At 38.7% G+C, this 24,858-nt stretch overlaps 1 protein-coding gene across 1 annotated transcript in view; it reads left to right on the top strand.

Annotated features, from left to right (window-relative positions):
• SLC2A9 (solute carrier family 2 member 9) overlaps positions 1–24,858 on the top strand; it is a 107,769-nt gene that overhangs the window by 39,483 nt on the left and 43,428 nt on the right. Inside the window, exons 7-9 of the mRNA XM_075023115.1 lie at positions 7,303–7,490; positions 13,252–13,362; positions 23,218–23,319. Of these exons, the coding sequence (XP_074879216.1) occupies positions 7,303–7,490; positions 13,252–13,362; positions 23,218–23,319 (401 nt within the window). The remainder of the gene's footprint in view (positions 1–7,302; positions 7,491–13,251; positions 13,363–23,217; positions 23,320–24,858) is intronic.

Genomic DNA, 24,858 nt, shown 5'->3' with positions numbered 1-24,858 from the left:
GTTGAAGGGAAATGAGCTTTAGCAATTGGCTTCCTGATTACAAGAATGTGGCTTTTATGAGCCACCTTAAAGACTATAAATTTAGATACTATGAGAAAAAAAGAGGAGGCTGAATATAAAAAAACTCTTCAAAGTAACTGCTTATCAATAGAAGCTTTTGGAAAATCAATTTTTTAAAAAAAATTAATATTGAGATATGTTGTAGTACAAAGTGAAACTCATTTTCAGTGTAATTTACACAGCGTTCAAAACAGCTAGGGACTGATGATTCTAGACAGAGGTTTGCAAAGGACCGTAGGACAGTGAAGTGTATACATCCCCCTGAATTTCCCTCCCATTCCTTGCCACTCAAGCAGCCATGCTTCCAGAATTGGCCACCTTGTTGCACAGGCAAGGTAGCCTGTAGGATATCAGGTGCAAAATAGCTAAGGATGATTCTTAGACATCATTTTGGAGTTCATAAAATCCACCTGTAAGGCAGCATAGATCACATCATCTTATACTTCTGTGTTATAAAGTATCTACATGCCTTATTATGAAGCATGTTAGGAGCACAAGCAATTTTCTTAACGTTGCACATTCTTTGTAATTGCCCCTCTCCTGATGTAGATTTGCAAGCAAGAGTGCCTTTGGATCTCTGTTCAGCATGTGATGGGTGGGGAAGGAGTTTGGTTGATTCATGGCATGACCAGGCAGAAGACAGCTGTGATGTTAGACTAGCATGAGGGGCTTGGAGCCTTCCTCCCCACCCCAGGGCATGTGGAGAAATCCAGATTAGACGTGAGCCAAGTTTCAGGTATCTGGAGTAATGCAGTGGAATAATGAAAGCAGGTGGGGAGGAGAATGCACAAAATAGGAGGGTGAATAACAGTGAATCAAAAATTAGGAAAAATCATCTGGATGTTAGCATTATCTGCAGAAATGGGGGAGGAAAAGCCTGAGTATTTGGGAGGCCAGAAGAGTTTGTGGGTTATTAAAAAAATCTACTGCTTGTAAGCCATATAATGACTATGCGGTATTCTCCATTTTAATGATGACTGCAGTAAAGCTTTTGAATTATTTGGCTCTTAGGTTAAATCTGCATATTAATATCAGAAATGTGCAAGTCTTTCTTCTGACTAAATCCTTTTTCTTTCCCCTAACAGATCAAGGCTATTCATGCAGATATGCATTTCACTGTGGATTATATCTTGTTGGGGAAATATAAAACTGTTATTTGTAAAAGGTCTGCTGTATTTAAGGCAGATGACTACATTAGTCTTTATAAAATACTCTAAAATGTACGTGTATGTCAGAGCTCCTAAAATGGAGATGGCAACATTAATCTTCCTAATTGTTTTAGAGCAATAAAAATCCAGTGGGATAATGTAGGTCATTGGGTTTCCCTAAAGTTCTACTCCTCCTTTCATCCTCTCCTTTTCTTCTGTCCTCAGGAGATAATCAGACTATAACTACCAAAAACCAAGTGGCCTACTTCTCTTTTTGGCAGAGGTGCAAAAGAGCATGATGTTTTTAAATGGCAAATAAGAGACTGAAAGGGAGAAGGACCAAAATGTGTTCTGTAAGTGATGAAAAAGGAGAAGGGATAAGGTTAGAGAAGGCAGCCATCATGTGCGAGCTTAAACCACGCCACCATGAGAGAAGCTACTCCATGGGCACAGGAGTAGTGAGGCCCCAGACGAGTGGTGTCTCCTGAGCTCCACTAACAGGGACCTACGCGATTCCTTGCTTTCCCCTTCCTAGCAGCGCAGACGGTGCACGCTGTGGGTGGCTGAGCCAATGTCTGGCTGATCAGCCGTACAGATGCCGTGGCTGACTTGCAGTCGTCTGCTGCCGAAAGCAGTGCTAGCAGCCGAACTCTGCTTGTCTTTCTGGAGGTCACCATCCTGTATCCAGCTCCCTGAGACCAACAGGAGCTGAGCTATCTCGCTGCTGTATGTGGGAAAACTGATTGATGTGTTGCGGGGGGAGATTGGTTGACTGGACCAGCAGCACAATCTGTAAGCCTGCTTTGCTCAAGAAGCTAAAAGTCTGTTAGTGGGTAGAGGGTAGAACCATCCCAGCTCCCCTCCAAGGTCCCATAACTAACATTCTCCTCTCTTGGTAGAACAGAAGGGAGAAAAATGCCTAGCATTTAACTGGTGTGATTGTGCTTAAAGCTCACCAGACAGCGGAGGAGAAATGGGCATTTAAATGGTTGAGGAGAAGGACTTTGGAAGGAGACCATTATTCAGTTGCTAGAGAGCAGTGGGAGCAAAGAGTAACAGGAATAGAAATGGGAGGAAAAAGAAAAACCTGCTGCTATAATTACATCAGGCAGTTTACCGTCTAAGCTCTAGGACAGTAAGACAGGATTAGTTGCAAGCCAAGTGGACCTCTCATCTGTGACTGTGGCAATGATGCAATATAAATGAAACCAGTAGTAGTAGTAGTGTGATAAAACAGAACATTTTTATGACTAACAACATTGGTTATAAACACTTCAAGTTGGAGAGTTGAAGTGTCTCTTTTGAAGAATACTGTTACAAAGAGGAAACCTGCATTTTCGATGCAGCTACAGTAGCAGGTCACGTAAATCAATAAGGGAATTCAGCTGTCATCCCAGCTTGCCAGAGAACAAGAATATTGTTGTGTCTTAAGGGTCAAATAACTTAGATAAAACGTTACAGTAACATCTGTTGGTGACGTACAAAATCTATTCATCTAGTACATTCAGTGATACTTTAAAACTCCCATGCTTATGAAAGAAGCATTGCAACAGGTATAACAAAAAGTGTAGATTTAAATTCTTAGAAAGATGGATTAGAGTTGATACTTTTTGATGTGATAAAAGAGCAAGGCCATTCCTTGTTTAAAAAAGCAGGTAGCTAATTTTTTACAAAGCTCCTCATGGGACCCATGTGGACAGGAGAAAGATTAAAACCAAAGTTGTGGCAGGAACAAATTGCTGCAAATCCAGTGATTTAAATGAAGTTGTTATGACTGACAACAAGGACAAATGATTTATTTTTGTTTATCTGTGGGTTTTGTATGTCTCACAGCATTGTAAGCTATGCTTATTGGAAAGGAAGAGACAGCCATGACTACTACAGTTGCTGGCTTATGGTAGAGGCTCCATCTCAGGTGGTTGCTGACTGCCAAAAGCTGGAGTGATCGTGGTGTGCCTGTTTCGTTTTTAAACTTTTCTTAAACCTCCTGTCTTTTACAAAGGATACTTGGTTCACTGGACCTTTGATACAAATGGGTTTACCAATTCTTTTGTTATTTTAGGGTGGCATGTGGATATTTTGTTTTACCTGTACATCTTGGCTAGTTTCAAGTGAACCTGAATAGGCCTATTTTGTGTGGATGGTCTGTGAAACAGACATAAGAATAGGTTAAGATGTAATCCCAAACTGGATGATAACTCACAGAAGATCTGTGTGTTCCTTTACTTAGGAGAAGGATGTGACACATGGGAAAAGCCTAAAGACTTTTGCTTGCAGTTATATTTACTGAATTGGAATAGCAAATTTGAGATTTATTCTTAAACTTTGCTATGCTACATTCTAGTAGTTAATTAGTATTTTGCTAGATTTAAATAGCTGTTTAAAACTCTTCTAGCAAGGCACATCTAAATTATTCTTCTGGCTGTTCAGTACTCTAATAAAATTAGGGGTATATGAAAATAACTGTATTTTCACTTTGCCAAATATTTTTGTGTTGACATGAAGTTACTACAGGGAAATTACTACATATCCAGTTCAAAAGCATTGAAGTTGGGTGAACTTCTTGCAAGTGCTGAGGCAATCAGCAAGGCATCCCATATGTCTACCACCACTCAGAACAGCAGCCAGCATTAATAGGAGATGTCTGACTGGGTCCATCCAGCCCAGTATTCTGTCTCCCACAGTGGCCAAAGAAGATGCTGTTTAAGCAGAGCTTAGACAAAGCTTTGTGTTAAAGACACTTGGTTTAATATACTTAATCATCAGTGAAGTGAAAGTGAACGTGTCTGTGGGAAACAGATGACAATAATACCCATGCAGCTTTTTTTTTTTTTTTTTTTTTTTTTTAAAAGCTTTTAAAGGCATAAGCCCAAACTACTACCTGTGACCACTTGTCTCTTCTGCCTCCTCTTGCCTGGGGCTGGCTGTATTCTGTAAACCACAGAGTAGCATTTTGATCCTTTAAAATGTCTTCTCAAAGTTTACATGCTAATTCAGTATTTACGGCAACAACTGCTTTCTTTGCACAGTCCTAGAAGTACTACAGTGGAAAAAGAATTAATAATTCCCCATGTAGTTGAGAACTTGAGTGTCCATCTTCAGTTAATTTAAAGGCCTGATTTGTTTCAAAGACAGTGCCGACTGATTTGTTCAGACCTTTGAACCACTTTCAGATGTTTCACCTTCACTTAGCTGAGATGAATAAAAACTGGTGGTGTAAATGGAAGGGTTTCCTAGCTGCTTTCCGTTTGACTCAAACCATCCACTTTTGCTTTTTATAAAGGCAGTGTCCTGACATTTGAAAGCTGAGCATCTAGGAGCTTCTGATCTAAGGGAGTTAAAAAGAAATCTGGGAAAGGTCTAAAAGTTGCTAGAACTGTAACTCCGTAGATGGTTTTAAGCATGACATGAAAATAAGACTTCCTTACAGAGAGAAGCAGCCAGTCACAGAGGGAAATGAGTCATTGCAGCAGGGAGATGAACGACCGCTGTGCTTCTCAGTGCAATAATGCAGGGGTTTAAAATGTAAAATGAACAGAATTGAACATCACACATTGAAAGACCTTTGAGTTTTCCCATCTCCCTGCTAATGCAGAATTTATTTCCACATTAATTATGTATAAAATTATGATTCTTACTGTACAGAAAAACTCTTAATGGAAGAAAATTGAAGATGTGTTGAGTAGCAGGAAAATGTGTTTTTCCAAGAAGAGGGAGTGTTGTCTACTCAAAACTATGCATATGTAGCATAGCATTTTCTTAGCATTTCTTGACTTGGTAATTTTAAGTATCCGTCAATGTTTCCTAGTGGCATTTACCTCTCTGGTCCTAATACCAGGGAGGGAAGAAAAAGAAAGCAGGTGTCTATATTTTTCGTGGCTTGTACTTGCTAATTTTGGTAATTGCAGTTTTTTACTTCCTCGTCCCTCTAGAAATACAGCAAGCTCCCTTGTGCAGAAAAGACAGATTGCTTTCCTTTTACTTGACTGCACCTATATTTTTGACTTGTGTGCCCTACAGTAATGCCAAGGATTCTAAGGACAGGAAGAATAAAGAGAATTGTGCACTGACCTAATTTACACAGATAAAGCAGATGCTTAAAAATCTGAGAGAATCTTTTGAAAGAAGTGTATGGTGACATATGTCTGGTTGTTCTCATCTTTATCTGAGTTTTTTTTTATCAGCGCTCTAATAATACTGAGGAAAGTGTAATTTAAGCGTGAGACAGTGACTTTAGCATACCATAGGCACACATTGTTCTAATTTTACATTTCTTATCGGTGTCTAAATACATCACACTCATTTTAACGAGCGTTTAGCATGTCATTTAATAATAAAAAACAGATAGTGACACAAGGACAAAACTCAGCAGCTTAAATTCTGGGTTCTGAGGTCCAAATTTAACTCATTTCTGATTCTAAGGCCTGTGTGAAAAGATAAATCATATGCTGTTTCTGAGGGATTAAAAAATTTCTGACCTCTCCTTTGCCAAGAGAGACACTGGATATCAGAATAAATGAATGTTATGAATTGACTCAACGCCCAGAGGTGGTCAGTGTTCAACCCTTAAAAAAACCCAACATCCTTCTTGTTAAGCAGAGTCACATAGGGCCCATTAAAACACAATAGAAGTGCTAACTGCCTCTGAAAATCTTGGCCCAGAGCTCGAGTTAGTTCCCTGTGCCGCCAGACTGGGAGCCAGGCAGAGTGTGCAGTTGCCCATTCGCCAAAGGGACAGAGAGGGGGAGGCCACCAGTTCATTTGTGTGGCCTGTCCCTCACAACATTGAAATGCCTCTACTTGGCCTTTTCAGCTACTGCGTAAAGTTAAAATTTTGTAACTTCCAAAACTTACATGTGGTCTGGGCATTTTAACCATGACTAATCAGTGTCTCTGGCTTTCTTGACCATCCAAGTCCTTTCTATGACCCAAAAGAACATAGACTTCCTGAAAAATGTGAAGGTCATATATTTATAGGCAGTACTGTGCAAAACTGTGGATAAGGCAAGAATTGATTTGGCTCTTAGGAGAACTAAATCAACTTATTCACTTAATAAAAAAATAACAATTTTAAGTGACCTGCTGTGTAAACGATTGTTTTTAGAGTTAGCATCCTGCTGGGTCACAAAGCTTTGTTGCAGGGGTATGTGTAAAGTAATTGTTTCTCTGCAGTCATTCCAAGATGATGAGCATTTTAAACATCTCTTAAAAAGCCAACCCCTGGGGTATGTTCATAAGATCGTGACAAAAGTATCATCGGCATATACACTATCTGTAAAACAAGGTTGGTGGAGATACACCACCCCTGTTAGGAGGTATCTGTTTGTAGTACCTCTTGGAGGAGGTGTGAGAAAGAATAAAAGAAAGCTTTTATTATTCACAGTGGAAGGATATCTCAGTAAGTCATCGATGTGCAATAATATAATACTGAATGGTATGTTTTTCTGGGGAGATGAGTTTGTTTGCTTACATTTGGCAGGTAAATTCACTCCTGTGTCTCCAGCGTTGACAAATATAAAATATTGAACTGCTCTGGGTAATTCTTTCTAATATTAATCATCTTGACAAAGTGAATTCTTGTCTGTATGCTAGTAAAAATAAGAGGTAATATGAAGAGTAATAGCTATTCCTTTCAGATGTCTGCCTTTTCTTGGTTTACCAGACTTACGTATGTTTTTACATCTTATTACCTCTCTATCCAATCTATCTCCAGCAACAAAGTCTGCTATATTGTTAGGCTGCAAAAATAGGCAACTCAAATACTGTTCAGAACTGCTTTTGCTTTTAAACCCTTTTTTCAGATTACACAGGGTTTTCACTCCGCACTGGACCTTAGGCTGTATTAGATACGAAATAATATAAGGAGAGATCCGGTAGGGTGCCAGATTATATTCTTGTTGCAGTTTCTGAGACCAGCTGCAGGGATAAGCCAGATCATACCCAGAGCAGAATGATATTGTTGGCAGAAAAATTAAGTTGTAGCCCATGTATGTCTCCTGTTTGTGTCACACGTTTCCCTTTCTATGAAACAAGTCTGTTGTAAATGCACATAGAGCTAAGTGTCTGGCCTAAAGTACATGTCCTCTCTTCGTAGCATTTCAGACCTTCCTTGGGAAAGATGACGTGTCTCATGAAGTAGAAGAAGTTTTGGCAGAGTCTCGAGTCCAAAGAAACACCAAGTTAGTGTCGATACTTCAGCTCCTGAGAACCCATGCTGTACGATGGCAAGTCATTACCGTGGTTGTCACCATGGGCTGCTACCAGCTCTGTGGGCTAAATGCTGTAAGTGTCCTTCTTCAGGCCATGGCATCTCCTGGGGTGCTCCTTTCTTTCTTTTTAATACAAGGTTTGTGCAGGGATTGTACAAGGATTCAGCAACCTCTATGACTTTCATTTTTGGCTGCTCCTTAGTAGTAGTGATTTTGTTATGCCAGCATGTGGGAAGGTCCATGGAGATCTGTATCATTTGTTTGGATTTTTTTTCAACAACAAAAAAAAAACAGACGGTAGCCATGTTGTGTTAACTTTGAAGGAGTACATGAAAAGATAGCACAGATCAGCAAAGAAAGAGTGTGCAGCTTCTGCTTCTTATACTCAGATTCTCTGTTTCTGGTTGGTTAAGATCTGGTCTAATATGCCCCATGTTTGTTCATGTTAGGTAAAATTGGTCTTTTCAGTAGACATTTCTGCTTGGATTAATTCAGTTCTGTACTTACAGAATTCAGCAAAAGTTCCTGTAAGTAATTTTAAGAGGTTGCATGGGATGCTTGATTTTTGTTGTTGTTTCATACAATTCGAAGAATAAGCTGTGCTTCAATATGCCTTTCTTGGAAAAGTGAAGCAAAAGAGAAAAAAAAGACACAAAACAGTCAATAGCCAGAAGTCCTGTTGACCATTAATGTGTCTGAGGCTAATGGATATCAAAGTCTTCTTTTCCATCTGTCCAAGCCTATTGCATCAGCTAGGGGAGGGTCACAGGACAATTTAGGTTGGAAAGGATCTTTGGAGGTCATCTGGTCCAAGCGCCTGCCCAGAGCAGGTCTGACTTCAGGGTTGGCTCAGGCAACAGAGGGCTTTGTGCAGTTGAGTTTTAAATATGTCCAAGGGTAAAGAGTCCACAACCTCCCTGGGCAACCTATGCCAGGTGTTTTCACCACTTACACTGTGAAAAGTGGGGGTTTTTATCCCGCCAGCACTTTCCTTGCTGCAGCTTGTGACATCTGGCTTAGATGCTTTACAATGCACAACATGAATGCTCTCATGAAGCATCTCGAAGCAAAAGGGGTTTTCGTCATAGTTCAAAGGTGTTAATTACTTATATATATTTGAAAGACAATATTACCGCTGCTGAAAGGAGCTCTTACTCTGGCTTTGTGCATTACAGCATACTTCAGGTAGTTTGGTTTTTTTCCCCCCAGGTATAATCAGTGATAATAAGTGTAAATGCTTCTGGTATCTAAGACAACTAGTTCAGGCTTATCTCGGGTATCTCTGTAGCTTTAACACTCCTAATACAAAGTAATTTGTCCAAGACTGTTTGAAAGATTAATGCAATTAGAACTCTGGTGTCTAAAAGCTTTTAACAAAATACTAGGAGGGAAATAGAGGATTTTTTTCATACTGTGGGGTGAACTATAAAAACGTTTGTACAGGTGAAATCCTAATTGTAGGATTTCAATGCTAATGACAGGCTATTTTGTTCCTCATTGTGGATACTTTTTTAAGAAAAGAAATGGAATTATCTTGTCGTCCAATCTTTCTAAGATTTATCAACGCATAAGTGAAAAAAAATGACACTTGTAGTAAGAAACAGACTGTTCAAATAATGAAGCACATTGCCTAAAAAAAAAAAGAGAATGCCACAGCTAAATTTTCAGGGGAAATGGAAGAGTTTTGTGGCTTTGCGGGTATTTAATAAATGACAGAAATTGTTCAGTATTCTGTGGCAGAACAAAGCCACACTTTGATAGCTTGAGTGGGGGTGTGGGGGGGGTAGTGAGACATGGCCAGTCCGAAATGGGTGCCAGAGTTGTTTTAAAAGTGCCATTGGGTGGCCACTTTCTAAAAATATGCCTCAGAAAAACTCTTTGTCAGGAAACCTGTGTGTCGAGTTGGCTGTTTCAAGCCTTACCTTTTTTTATTATTATCGCTTTGCTTCTCCTCCCATGCAATGCCACTAAAAATGAGAAAAAAATTATTCACACAGAATTTGCGTTCTGAAATCGATTATTTAAATAGTTAATAGTAAAAACAAGCAGTTATAAGAGAGGTCAAGAGAAATAGCTGGACCACTTGATTAAGAGACCAGGTTTCACTTCCTTGTCTCTTTTGCGTGGCTTTCCTGGCTGATCTTGCTCAAGTCACCTGAAGCTCAGAGATTAGAGGACAGGTACAGGTGTGACAGATGCTGCTGAACCCAGGTCTTGGCTTGCCTGACTGCATCTGAATTAACCTGCTGGGTGTGAGCCAGCATCAGCAAGGTTTAACTGGCTGCGAACGCTTCCTTCTAACTCATAGCTCCCACCATTTGCTTTGTCTCTAGTGCCCTGTTAGTCAGTCTGGTCTTTTCCACAACTACCATCTGGGCAGGGCATATGGGAAAGTTGGACTTCTTTCAGGCGAGAGTCTCAGGTCAATCTCTGGGGAAATTACCAACTGGCAGACTTCTGTAATCATCCTGCTGGTATCTGAGAACACTTGCTTCCTTTTAAGGCTCTTACAATAAAAATTTGTTGTGCTTAAAAACAGTACATTTGTTGGTTTCCACATTGAACAGAAATCATGGTGAAGCCCTGATCATATCAACGTATTCAATTATAATGAAATCCCAGACAGTCTGACCTAAATTGATGTAAATAAGTGAATCTGTATTAGTCCCTTGTCATCTGATAGAATTTATCCATGATACATATCATCCATAATAGATTTATTTATCTTCCACCATTGTATCTCAGTTCTAAAGAAGACACAAAACTACAGTGAAGTTCTCATTGGTGAACTTTATTCTTTTTCACATCAAGAAATATACTGTACTGCATATTGCTTTAAGAGAGTCATTCCCAAAGTAGGATCCCCAGGCTTCTCTGGGCTTTGTCCTGAAGGCAGGGGGGTGTATTTCAAATGGCAAGAAGTCATGGTGGGGACGGGGGTCCATGCAGCAATGCATGTTTTCAGTATGCAAAAGATCTACCATAGTGCGCTCTTCATACTTGGTATGGAGAAGACCTGGCATCGGGCAGTGTAGGAAGGGTTGAGTGTGCAACACAGTGTATGTCTGTGTTGTTACCCATCACTTCTTGTTGCTTTTTTTCCCTGTTGAAGAGTTGAATGTCTTAAGAAGAAACGTATGTAGGGAGCTGGATGAGAAATAAAAGGACTGGAAAATTGAGTCAATGCTAGAGGGGTCAATGGTGTGAGAAAGCTTGGGAACACCACTGATAACATATACTGCATGCCACTTTAAGCTAAGAGCTTATAGGAGTAAAAGCTTATGATAAGCAAAGAAAGCAACTTTCATGCAGCTAACTAGTCTACAGGCAAGAATGCTAAAATGTTACCTCCAGACTCACAGAAATCAGACTGCAGAGATACAGCTGTTCCTCATGGCAGCTGTTTAACTGACCAAAATGGCAAAGTTTTACTTCAGCCTGTGAAGAAACAGCAACCCACCATGGACGTAGGAAGTCAGATGTCCCTGTGTTGATTTGGACCTTCTGCCCCATTTTCCACAGCTCTTTCATTCCAAGACTTTTAGCCCAATCATTAGTTAATTTTGTGAGCTAATGAAATCATGAGCTAACAAAAACCATGTTAGAAAAATAACTTGAGTAGTCATCATTTAGCTTACTAAGTTTGTCTCAGTAATATCCTAGAGCAATGTACTTCCCTGTTTAATGATACACAGGCTGAAAAACATTCACTTTTATTGTTTTGAAATGTGTACATCATGTTAATTTTTACCCTAATTTATTTTTGTGCTGCTACAGAGACTAATAAGTCAGTGAACCTCAAGCTGTCTTTGCTCTGCCAGTTTTTTAATCTACCTGTGTTATTACCACTCTTACCATCAGTGGTCAGTCACACTCTTCTGTAAAACCACTTGAGAAACATCTTATGTTCTAGTTGTTACATTTTGGCAAATTGCATTCAGGAGTTGTCTGCTTAAGTGACTCTTTGGCCTTTTCTCTTTCAAGGTCTGCATACCTGCAATATCACCATCATTTTTAGAAGTTCTATCTGCTATGCAAAACTGGTACCAAGAATGAAATGCCTGAATTACGTTTTCTAACTTTCATTGTAACTTGTAGTATGAAGAAAAAAATTACTTTTATCACGGTTTTGTGCTACCTTGTTTTCCTTATATACTGTATAGGTGTATGGGAGGTGAATAGGTTGTAAGAGTACTGGGTCCCAAAAAAATTTATCATTGGGCTTAAACATTTCAGAAGGAATTGAAAGCTGATTCTTGGGTTTGCTTCAGTCTGTGCTCTCTATCAGCAGGCCAGTGAAATGCACAATTAACAACAGTGCACGCTCCATGAAGGCAGATTACTTCATATAGAGAAGTTTGCTACTATCACTTATTGTCACTGCATCTATTCTGCTGAGAGCCGATGAGCCAGCGGTAGGCATAAAAGTCTTCAGTCAGCTTCTCTTTATCTGTAAGGTGATATAGGTGACTTTTTAGTCCCTGGTATTTTATTTTACTTTTGGTTTATGTAAGATGAATTGGATTTTCTTCTTTGGTCTGGAACAAGCAGCTTTGCTGAAGGACTAGTTGGGAATTTAGAATTACTGGGGGTTTTTTTACAAAGCTCCTGAGTTAGTAGCTTGATGAACAGATGTAGCATGTGCATAATATGCTGGTAGGCAGCAGGGTTTTCCTCATGTGATCAAAACACTTCTATTCATCAGTCAAGCCTTTTCTTTAGCAGTGCTTGCCCTGTTAGGGCTTGTCACATGGACAGCATATGTGAAAAAATATCACTGCTACTTTTATGCTTAGGGCCATCATTATCTCTGGCTTCAGTTTTGTTGTCACAGGTAATCAGCTGTAGTTTAGAACTTATTTTCTTCTGATAATTGGTTATTTCAATTGTTTTTCATTTCTCTAGTAAATCAATTATCTTTTCTTTCTCCGAGGCAGTCTCTTCTTGTTGCATGCTTTTGGCACCTGAAATCTTTGGCTAGTTCTTGCTGTCACCTTGAGGATAACATAAATATTATATGGTTTTCAGACTTTATTTGTGATATGAGTGGGGCTCTGATAGTTACCAAACTTGTTATTTTAGAGTATTACCACTATATATTCTCTGTCTGGGTATTGTCACCACTGGATGTGGTTTTACTGACCGAACATGAATGACTTCCTCTAAGCTAGTAACCCTACGCTCCCTGTGTCTCTGTCCGTTAGTGACAGCTCCTTCTAGCCTATGATTCATTTCATCGTAAAAGAGGCTTTTTACTTTTCACCAAGCAACTCTGACTCTAAAAGTATCTTTTCTTTCTGTTGATGATAGAGATTAGGGTGATGGCTTGTACTGCAGATGTCCACACTGCAGTGAGGTTAAAGTGAGATAAATTTCACACCTTCTGTCCAAAAAGGAGCAGTTTCTGCAGTGCCTCAGCATCTCTTTCCTGTTCTGTTCTCTGTTGTTACGTGCCATTGAAGTATTCCATAAAGCCACCCAAACCTGCTTTTTAAGCAGTGTGGCTCAGCCACACGAAACCTATTTGTATCCTCTTGTTCAAGCTTAAAGTGAGTTTCTTTGATTTACTCCTAAAGTGAATTAAGCTAAATCGAGTTAAAGCTGCTTGTAATTCTGCCTGGGTCCACAAGCAGAAGTACAGCAGTGTTGTGACTAATCTGCTTGAAATTTGCACCTTCCCTTCATTTGCTGTCCTCCCCAGCCCTCGGTCATTTGGGAGTGCTCAGTGTTTTCAGAAGTCTGGTCTCTGGCAGATCAGATGCTTGAACTGAATACCAATATATTGTAGTTCAAGCCATAATGATTAATAACTCATTTTCTTCTCCCTGATACAGATCTGGTACTACACAAACAACATCTTCAGTGAAGCTGGGATCAATCATGAAACAATCCCCTATGTTACTCTAAGTACTGGTGCTGTTGAGACTGTGGCTGCTGTTTTTTCTGTAAGTATGGTTATAAAAATCCATTAACTTGTTTGGTATTTAAATTACTGACTTTATTTCCTTCTACAGGGTAGAATATAAACAGAATAGTGTATTGAGGATTAAGGGTGGATAAAGCAATTGAAAATATTGTTTCTAGGTTTAATCCAAAGCCCAATTTTGTGGCTGGGGATCTTTTTTTTAAGAAGATGCTCTCTAGTTTTAGGTGCATAAAAAGTTGATATATTCTGAGGTGCTTTGTATGAGGAAGAAGGCAGGAACAGCAGGGCCTGAAGTATGTTAAGTGCTAACTCATAAATGATTTCACCTGGTAGAATGACTTTACCTGGTGGCAGTTTATTCACATCTGAAAGTCTTCTCACGTGCCTGCTGGCAAGCAAGCAGTGTTGGTGGAGAAGGCTCTGGCATAGTACATCTAGGTGTGTTCAGTATGGATAGCAGAGACAGCCATATGTCTTACTGGGCACGTTTTAATGGCACGTTTTCTATAGCAGCTTACAAACAGTGAGGAAAATTCTTCAGCCATTTAAAAATATAGGAGTAAATGTCTGCAACCCAGCTTGGTGAAAGAGTAAGCCAGCACGCTAGAACAAGGTTGTCCCATGTTGTGTTAAATTCTGCTATCTCATTCACTGGGGGCAAGCAGGCATCCTTTCCTAACACACGAGCTCCTGAGTAGGTTGTGTACCTTCGCTACGCACTGAACATAGAGGAAGATGTTAGCTGAAAAAATTATCCATGTACATTTTTTTCTTTCCTATTTCAAGATGGAAAAGTTGACTAGGAAAAAAAAACCACCACTAAATGAGCAAACTAAACCTGAAAATACAGGTGAATACATGATTAATTGCTAAAGGAAATACATTTCTGTTTGCACTGCAATACATAAGAAACAATGGGAGAGGTCTGTGGAATGGCAAGTTGCAAACAAGCAAATATTCTTTTCTTTGTTAGAATTTTTCCTTATCCTCATATATTCTATACCAACTGTATTTGCACAATACTGGACACACCAGACAAGCATTTTTAAAAGTCAGAAGAATGGTTTTGGCAAAAAAATCCTTTCCAGTGGCAAAGCAACTGCTTATGACCTATAACATGTTAAACTAAATCCAGCTATCAAGTATATTTTCTTATAGTCTAGGACATAAGGACTCTCAAAGGTCACAAAGATCTTCTTCTGATCTTTGTGAATTTCCACAGATCTATTTTTGGGTAAACCATCTTTTTTTTAATTAAAGGGACATTCTTTTTAATAGGTGAAAATAGTGACGTATGGAAATCCTTACCTCTTACAATTTCTTCTTTGTGATACTGCAGAAATGGTTCTATGTTTAAGATACACGTAAAAATAATGATAATTCTGCCAGTTATTTAAGTGAAGAATACACCTCTTTTTTGTGGAGACAGATGAAAATCACGTGGAGATGATTCCATGGTATTAAAGCCATTCTATAAATAGGGTCTGTCATCTTTTCAGTTCCTTCTGTGCTGTCAGTTTGTGGGGCTTATTCAGAGCACACTGTTCATACATAATGAGGTGGATGTGTCTGCTTTGGTTCCTGGTATGTGTGGTAACTTTTATGCCTGAGAGGAGCGTCTTTAATACTTTCTCCGTTTAAGCTACTTGCTGTGCCTCTGGAAATGCTGAGGTATTGATATCTCCGCTCCCTTCAAATTTGCTTTTTCAGTTCAAGAGAAACGCTGCTTTGTAGCCTCAATTTTATTTCAGTAATCTGCATAAATATATCACTGCTGCTGTTTAAAGGAACAACAACATGAATTTGGTTTTTCAATTGAAGGTTTTGCAGCTTCTCGTTTCTGCAAGTAACTTCCTCTGAATTTTTTTCATGCCTAGAACTAAGGATGGGTGATTTCCTCCCATTCCCAACCTCTCAGCTGCTCTTTTTGCTGGTTTGTTTGGGGTTTTTTTGTGGTTCATTTTTATTTTAATCTATTTGACAGCATTAAATATTAAGTCAGGTGCATATGTCTTATGTACTACTCGGAGGGAAGAAGAGAAGCAGCAGGAGAAAGCAAGGGGAGAACTTTAATTTTCCTGTTTTGGTTTTTTTTTTTATATATTGTGCTGGCTAGCAGAAACCAGATTTTATTAATAATAAATTCCAGGATTTCAGTAGATACTCCTATCAGTAATAGAAGGAGGGTTTTTGTTCTTGTAAATGAAGTAGCTATTGGAGAGGTCCACAATGAAATCACGTACCATCTCTGATCATTATGCATATGTTAGGTGGTCATGAGACTCTGAGCCTCAGTAAGAATACTTAGATATTGATGAGCCTCGTATGAATGCTAAAGGAAAAGATTGAAATAGATATATTTCATAGAGAAGCAAAATAATATTTAGGAGATAAAATAACATTCAAACTGTGGAAAAATTTGAAAGTCTCCCTTTTAACATGTTTCCTGGGAGCAGCAGCATAATAGTGATAATGTTGATGTGGTCCTTGAGGAAAGGCAAATAACATCCCATCCTTTTTATAGCTCTGTATTGCCTCAGATTGCTTGATATGCCTGCTAGTAACATGGTTTGCCTACAGCTCCATCCCTGTTCCTGTTGAGCAAAAGCCACATGAACAAGACATTGAAGAATGAAACACATGCATCATCATTTTCCTTTCATTTGTGTAATTTGGCTGCAGCTCCTGCTTACACCATCACTTCCTAGTTCACTTCATGAAACACCTGTGTTGTAGCATTGCGTACGTAGTGCCTTGGCTTCTCTCTGGGGAGACGATATAAACTTTCTGTATGTTTTTCAGTTAATTGTAGACTTCTCCAGCCATTGTACTGAACACAGATTCAGTTTAGAGGACTGGCTAGACAAGCTACTTTTTAATGAGAGCACCCATTAATTTTGGTTTGCTTCTGAAGAAGTTAGGTATCCTCTGGAATGAAATACTGAATAGATTTCCTACTCATAGACGTGTCACAGCAGTAAGTTATCTGACAGGATGTCAGGCTTTGAAGCAGGATGAAATATACCTAAATAATTCCCCAGCAGATATGTGTTTATTAGAAGTCTGTTCTATAAATTCTACTGTAAGGGGGCTCCACAAACTTAGTTATTCTTTAGTAAGTTTGGTTACTGTGGCTTTTTTGTAATTTTTAGTAATTGAGGTTAATTTAATTTAGTTGTTGTCTTACTCTTAGTGGACAAAAAGAACAATTTGCCAGTGCCTTTCTTTGACACGGCAGCAGGCTGAATGGAAAGGGAGACAGAAGTAAACGTGTCAAAAGATTCCTCCCCCCTCCATGAAACCAGCATGGAATAAAAGAGAATGTTATTCAAATTAAGCATCCCACATCCAATTTTGCCATCTGTGGCACCACATTTGGTCTTTATATAATGTTCACAGGAAGAGACTATGACTATGTTGAGAAGATTATGCCTTAAGCATTTCCCATAAGGTGATGCATCAAGGTGTTACTAATGTGCCTTCCAAAGCCTGTGACACAGACAAGCCATGCGAAGCCTGGAATGAGTTAAAATACAATTCAGTAGTAGACCATAAAAGAATATAGGAAACCTTTTGCAGTACCACACAGAAGTCAAGGAAGCCAGCTTTCTTAGTTGAGAAGATGTTATTCTGCTTTGGGACGTCATGAGAAAGGGCTCTTAGACTCGTTCCATGTTTCTTTTAATGTTAATAGATCTTAACATACAAGAAGGGATTCCCTGCTTAGGGCATGGCTCATCTAAACAAGGGTACTCCAGACACTTCAGTAGGTGTTCTCGTCCCTAACACATTTCCTCCATGGTGTCCAAAGGGTAATGCAAGATATCTCCATTGAAACTCTGTGGCTCCGCTGGGGTCAGAACAGGAAGAAATATGTTCCAATGACAGCCAGTCTTAGCAAGTGGAAAAAATGGGGTGACAAATACTTTAATCTTGAGGTTTCTTAGGAAGTTTTGCTATAATCTGATTTTTAGTGAGACTTTTAATGCAGTCCCATGTGACATTGTTTGCATTAGGTCAGAATCAACCTTCACCTACCCATAATCCCCAATAGGCTGTAAGTAGAGGAGAGTGAAAGAATGGGGCAAACATGGCCTTTTCACCTTTTGCTCCCTTCACCCTGAGAAGCTGTTGCTCAAGGAGTACCAGAAGTAGAAAGTAATACCTTGGCCTATAATAGCCTGGGTAAAATTTTTTCTTTGAATTTGCCTAGTTACTTTTAAACTTCTTTATGTTTTTAGAGCCCACGGCATCCTAAAGCAGTGAATTTCACAGTTTTTCATACATATTGTATGAAAAAGTCCGTCATGTTGAGCTTAGAGAATATAAGATACAGGAGGTGTGGGCTGGATGAAATGATAACAGTGTGGATGCTCAGCTAACTGCAAAACTATTCTTAGAGAGTAGCTATCAACACTTCACTGTTGTACACAGAAATATCAAGTGGGATTCTGTGCTGGCTTGTCCTGGGTCAATTAATCATAAAAATATCCATTAATAATAGGGGAGAGGTAACAAAGAGCCTTTTATAATCAACTATGTCATCCAGACTCTCTAAAGGGAGAAACTCAAAAGTCACTGTATTGGAAAAAATGTAAGCAGAAAGAATCAGCAGTAGAAAAGAGATAGCTGACCAAGCAGCTTCCCAGACCATGGTATTTGTTGACAGCTGGAGTGCATTTGGGCACGTTTTCATTGCAGGATGAATTGCAAAGTGTGACTGTGTTAACGCATGCTACCTTAATACACAAGTGGTCAATGGGATTTCTTTTAGACAAAGACATTATTCCTCCTTAATCATTTTATTACACTTTTGGATAGACAAAGATTAGATGTGTTGAAGTAACCATGTAGTGCCTTCCAGGAGAAGTCTCCTTATGAAGGTCTACCTTACAACACCACTCCTAAGACCCACGGTATAGTGGGTTAAAGACTGCAGTTGTGTAGTACAAATCCTTCTGCAGGATATATTCAGAACCTGAAAGTTTTAAAGATTCCTGCTGTTTTGTATTTAAAAAAAAAAATGATTTTGAGTAATTTTTTTCCCCAATCTATTCGAGATGATCTGCATCAGGGGATTCAAATACCTTCATTAGAAAATAAAGCACCACCCACAGTAATCTGTCATAGATCAAGGTCAAGATCTAGTCTAGCTTTTATAACGTGAACCTGACACAAGATGAAACTTAATGCTTTTAACAAATAAATCATCAACAGAAGGAGCTTTGCTTCAAAAATACCTACAGGTTACTGAAGAGACATAATAGGAATAAGGTAATGGGGTTTTCTCTGCCACCCTAAGTACCTGGGCTGTTCCCAGGTACTGCTGAGGTGAAAGCGGCTGGCTGGAGCGAATCCCTGCATGGGCTACGTCTTGGTCATGCTGGTCCGGCAAGCATTGAGTATGGGGACCCTCTTCAGTGAATGGAAAATTTCACTGCCAAGTGAAGCTGACTAAGGATGCTTTACTGCAAAATAGTTCAGACTGAGCTTACAAACTTAGTAATCAATTCCACCTTTTGCTGATAGTAATCCCTAGCCTGGTACCTACAGAAAGTGTGTAGGATCTTATCCTGTCATGGCATTAACACAGATACAAGCAAACTGATGTGACAGCCACGGTAGACACAGATTTATTTAAGGCTTGCGCTTATGTGGTCAAGCTTGGTGCTAGGCCTCTAAATTTCAGTTTATGTACTTAAATAAAATAACCCATTTCTTTGTTTTACAACTGTATAATTCATCCAGTAAACAAATGGATATACATAAAAATGGGAATCAAAAAACCAATTTATAATGCTCAGTCTTCTGTTCCTCTCCTTTTCCTGGATGCAAGATACTACACATTGTGTCATAAATAGACCTGACAGTGATATAAATGTGATTATCCATTTTAATCCTGCTATTTAAAATGGAAATAACACAGAGTTAGCTTGTCACATCAAGTCTGAATCTAGACATACAGGCTTACTCAGACCTATATCCAAAATACACGAGAAAAAAAGCATGGCTACCTTTGACGTTAGCACATAGATCAGACTTCTTTACAGAGCTAAGACATCAAGAAAATACAATGGGGTTTTCTCAGTATAATTTAGGGCAAAGAAATGAGTAGGGAATAGTATTCAGTGACCTCCCATTTGCACTGTAGAACTCGCTTACACATTCATTTTATCTAGGGAAGCTTATCTGATCTTTTTTAATGCGCTCTGCTTTCATTATGTCAGCCCCGGTATCTGCAGCTGACTCAAGTGAAAAAATTGACATTTGCTTTTTTAACTTTATTCGCAAGTGTTTCCTGCCAGACAAAAGTAAGTTGTGTGAACTGTTAACTTAGTTTGCATATCAGTTGCCTTATTATCACCAAACGTTTCTGTTGAGAGAATTTTGATTGCAATATTTTTTTACACATTTTCAGTAATTTCAGCTGTGTTAATTCCCATGACTCGGTATAGGCTTCTACAAATGCATGTTTATGATCACACATAAACAAGTATCAGCCTACACAATTTGGCATATAACTCAGTGTGCTATCACAGAAAACAGTTGTAAGATTCTTTTTTTTGACTGTACTTGAGCATGTACTGAATTTCCTGTTATTTCATTTACTCTACCATGTAGTATATTTTGACTTGTTATAGGTCTTCAATAGGTAACAGTTACCAGCACATAACAGTGCAGCATTCAGAACTGTAAATACTTGAAAACTGGTGAATCATCTTCCACTTCTTATGAGTCATAAGCATCTTAGTGGGTTTTGCAAGTTAACAGGTTTGGGATTTGTATAATTATAACTAAAAATGAAGTTGTTCTCTGTTTATAACCTCAAAACCAGGATTTTTTTTCACCAGGGAAATGTGATGTTATAGAAGACATGTCAGAACTTTCTTTTCAAGTATTTGCTGAAACTTCAGAGTTTATCTGAGCTTTCTTTTTCCATCAAGAAAAGGGGAAACAAACAATTCAGCAGAGAAATTTGAGGTACTGATGTATTGTCATAGGTTTTCTTAAGAAATCCTCAAAAAGAAATCAAATTTTAGTTAGAAACACTGTAGACCTTACCAACTTGATGCTCTGGCCGTTGAAGAGTCTGTGCGCTTAAACGATTCAAAAAACCTTTTTGGCCTTGATGAAAGATTGTGCCACCTGAGAGGCTTTTCTGTTGTGGATTGGCTCCCAGTTGAACAGCTTTGATCTGCCAATGGTCCCTGGGATGCTTCTGCATTGCCTCCTGACCCGCAAAGCCACAGACTCATGTCTTTCCAAACATGCATGCTGCCTTTCATGAGACCTCAGCTTTGTAATTTATAACCAGGTAGGGAGCATGGTTTTCATTGTTGCACTTGGCTTTTCATGAGCTTGATTCTGTGTAGTACTCGGTTTCAGCAGACTGCTGTGCCTCGTTGGAATCTGTGCCATAAGCAGATGTGTTTTGTTGGGTTGGAACTGGTGATACAGGAGGTTGGTCACGCATTTGAACAAATTAGAGGTGTCCTTAGCTTTAAAATGGAAGGCCTTGTAATTGTGCAAGTTAATCACGCCTAATTGAGAAGTCTTCCGAGTCTGTATTTCCTAGATTTATTAGTGTTGTCAGTGTACTTAACTTTGTATCAACTTTGGCAATGATTGTAGGATTTCCAGCAATTCTGGTACATCATAGTGTCCCTGTGAGTAAGGACAAAATTCCTGCTTATTTTTTCAAGTGAAGGAAGTTGGTCCTTTCCATAAATCACAAGAAATGTCACCAAGAATTGTAACTGTAAATTCTTTGGAGCAGAAACTGCAGGGAGTGCTCAGAAGCTGAAGCATTCAAATTCCTCATTGCTACTGTATTAAGTAGATAGCACTGATGAATGCTTGGGAAGCCTGGCATCAGCTCGGGGAAGAGAATGACTGCACATGGATTTGCTTTAGTTCTTCCCAAATTGTCCCTGAGTGAAAAAGAATTTAAATATAATAGAACTACTATTCTCTTCTGTAAAAAGGATGTGGAACCCACAGATCCTGCTGTAACTGTATCTGTGCTTGGCTGGTCTCAGTTAAAACTGGGAGTGCCTCACCAACCCACCTAGATTTGCCCAAGTACGTCCACACTACTTATTCTCAGTGTATGTAGGCACAAGTGCATACACACATCTTATTGGAGGACTTAGTCCAAACTATCCTCCCTTAGTGGGATGGGATTTGCTTTGCTTTGAGCTTTACAACCAAAAACTATCTATCACTTTTTTCCCATGTTTTGCTCTGTATGAGAGGCATCTATGAACCTTTTTCCTTCTATGAGAAACATTCATCCCTTACCCTGTTTTAATACAAAACCGCCAGCTGGTATAACACCAAGATTGTTTAATCATGACCACCAATCCAGAATTGGAAAAAAAAAAAAAAAAAAGGGAAATTCCTTGGTATGTCAAATTACATGTGAAGCATCTATTGCTGAATGTGTAATTCATAACAAATTACATGCGAAGCATCTATTGCAGAAATCTCTCTTCTTGCAGACCCATCAGACAACTTTTCATCCCTCAGAGCCATAAAAAAGCCTCTTGGTTAAGTGTATGTGTGGCCACATGTGTTTGCAAGATGGATTCATTAATCATAGTGGAAAATACTTGGCATCTTGTAGAGGTTTTGACAGTGCAGCAGTTGCAGTTTTGGAACATTTGGACCCTGTGAGCACAATGTGAAATGTTAATAACATCAGTGCGGGTCTATTTTAAACACGGCTCCAAAATGAATTCTATTATGGAAGCTGTGGAAACTGTCAAAATGAGTATATTGCCTCATTTAAAGAAATAAAGAATGCTAAAGCTCGCCCCAGAGCTGCTTTCTGTGTTCTGCAGCGTCACAGTGCGCATCTCCGGTGTGGAAGTCCTGCTTGGCAGGGTGCGGCATTGGTGTGTTTTGAAGCCTGTCCTAAAATCTGCTGGTGAACCCGACGCTGTGGAAGAAGCACTTGCCACACAACGTGTTTCTTCCCTGGGTGACTTTGTACTTTCCTTTAATGCATTTCTTCTAGACGCCCACAGTGGAATGGTGTGCACAATCTCCCAGAATTAAGGGTATTACTCCAGATTTCATTTTAATTGCTCGTTTTAGTTGCTCATTTTATCTTTTGCTCAAAGGATGTGTGGAAGAGGGATTTCAGTTTCCAGTAAATAACAATGTGGCAAACAGTTGTGTGATTCTGACTTTAACTTATTTGAAGTGGTGCATTTCGGGCTTTGTAAAATTGTTTTATCTTCCTCATAAGAAAGCCAACTATAATTAGTAATTACAGTAGTTATCAACGAGAATAGTACATCAGCTATTATGACCTAAAATATATATTAGCCTATTTTAATGAGTCAGACTAGCAAAGACAGTTTCCTGTTACAGCTTTCCAAGAAATTCTTCATTGTGTTCTTCTTTAGCAGATAAGTATTCCGATTTTTATACAGCTAATGTACAGTGCTTGTTTTATTATTAAATTGTTGCACAAGAAGTTAAATATAGTAGTAACTTTGAAATTGACCATGCTAACAGTATTAAACTTGAATTTACCAGTTGCACACTTTCCCTATCTGTATGGTCATATTTGTTCTGTAGTAGGAAATCCAGGCATAAAACTATTAGCAAGTACTGCTTTGATGGTTTCCTAGTTTTTCCAGTGGCCTCAAATAAGGATGCTATCCTGACTTGTTTTTTCAAAGAGGTTAAATTGTGTAAACATAATTGTGAACACAATTATGAACATGTCATAGCTGATAAACAGTATAAAATCAACTCTCATGGTTTTATTTTTGATGTTCATATTTACTAGGAGAACATACTACATGGTCTGAGTGCTTCTGCTTTACTGATAAAGTCAAATGCCACACTTTTTGTTTTCCAGGGCTTAGTTATTGAACGGCTTGGACGCAGACCGCTTCTCATTGGAGGTTTTGGATTGATGGTTGTCTTCTTCGCAGTACTTACCGTCTCTCTAACTTTACAGGTAACACTACAGTCATTATGTATTTTTATTCTCTCTTTGCCTATTTTAAACAGCAAGTGCTCAATACCAGTTTTCCTCAGCATTCCTACGTAAGCCAATCCTTTTAATCAGTTTGTCATAAGGATTCAAAGGTCTTCCTTTTGTTTATTTATGAATCTGTTGGTTTCAAAGTACTATGGTTAGCCATAGCAACTTTTGCATTAAAAAGCCATAGGGGCTTTGTCACGTTCAGTCTCCTTAACTCAAAGTTTCATGCATATCATGAACTATTATGAAGACAATGTTACCCATAGTTGGGTAAATAGTTTACCCATATTCCATGTTTTTATCTTTGTTTGTAATTTAGTCTTTTCAAGATTTATTTAGTACTTTATATGTCATCCTTATTCTTAGGTTTGGATGGTTTTTCCCAGTAGTGAAAAATTTCCATGTTTGCTATTTCTTTCAAGTTACATTTCTGATATTTTTATTGAAAATATAAAGGCTTAGCCTTTGCAGAACACTTGCACTTAAGTTCTGAGATGTTACTAGCAGTCAGTTCCCCAGCTATTTCAAATGGTCAGAGGAGGATTATTAAACCAGTCTAAATACTGACCCTGAGTCATTTGTCCTTGTTTAACTTCCATTTACATAACGATGCAGTTTCTTTCTGCTCCTGAGGGCTTTTGAGAAGTAAAACTGACATCTACAATGGCATGGGTTTGGGTGGTCTTTCATGAAGTTTTTTTCCTCCTGTCGTTGATTCCTGTGTCTTGCCATGACTTTCAAATCTTGTTTCTTGGTTGAAGAGAGTTGGTAAGTCAGTTTGAATAGCAGGTGTATGCCACACCGTTGCAAAGTTTTAATTGACTTACCTGTATGTACAGTACAATAAAGCTTTACTTCACATACCCATCATGACATCTATAAGGCAGCTCTCCAGAAGAGAGATGTAACTGCAAGTTTTGTATGCTGAGTGAAAAATTCTCTTCCAAATCTTTTAAAACCTACTTTGTTGCATGAGGACCTTCAGCTATTGTAAATCTCTGGTTTGAGTGCATTTCAGTTTTACTTCCTATCAGAAGTATCTCAGTCTGTTAAGTATTAGAGATTAGGCATTGCTTTGAACAAAGGACCAGGGTACAAATAGGCTGGATCTCAGAGGAATTTGTATCTATGTTGTGTTTGTACCTTCTCTCTCTCAGTGCTTTTAGAGACCTTAGATCTGTGTTCAGATGAGAACCCCAGAATGTGTAATTTTGATAGATCTACAAGTCTCTTGGTTAATGTTAATGCCTAGGAGACCATGTTTTCCACATAACTGAAGGAATAACCCAGACTGGAAAAGAAAAAGTATCGGAAAATGGGGGTCTTTATTTAACACTGAAATAAATAATTACCCATTTTAGCAAGTATATTTTTACAGTGCCTCTCAAGGTGATATTTTGTGATACTACAGTTATACATATATTAACCAAATTTGCAAAAATAGTAAAATTCTAATAAAATGGCATTCACACTTTGCTGATGGAAAAAACCCACACTGATGAAGAGCAAAAG

Source organism: Buteo buteo, chromosome 1 (assembly GCF_964188355.1).
Source record: "Buteo buteo chromosome 1, bButBut1.hap1.1, whole genome shotgun sequence".
Taxonomy (NCBI): Eukaryota; Metazoa; Chordata; class Aves; order Accipitriformes; family Accipitridae; genus Buteo; species Buteo buteo.
The sequence above is the reverse complement of the archived record's forward strand: the minus strand, read 5'-3'. Positions and strand labels throughout refer to the sequence as shown.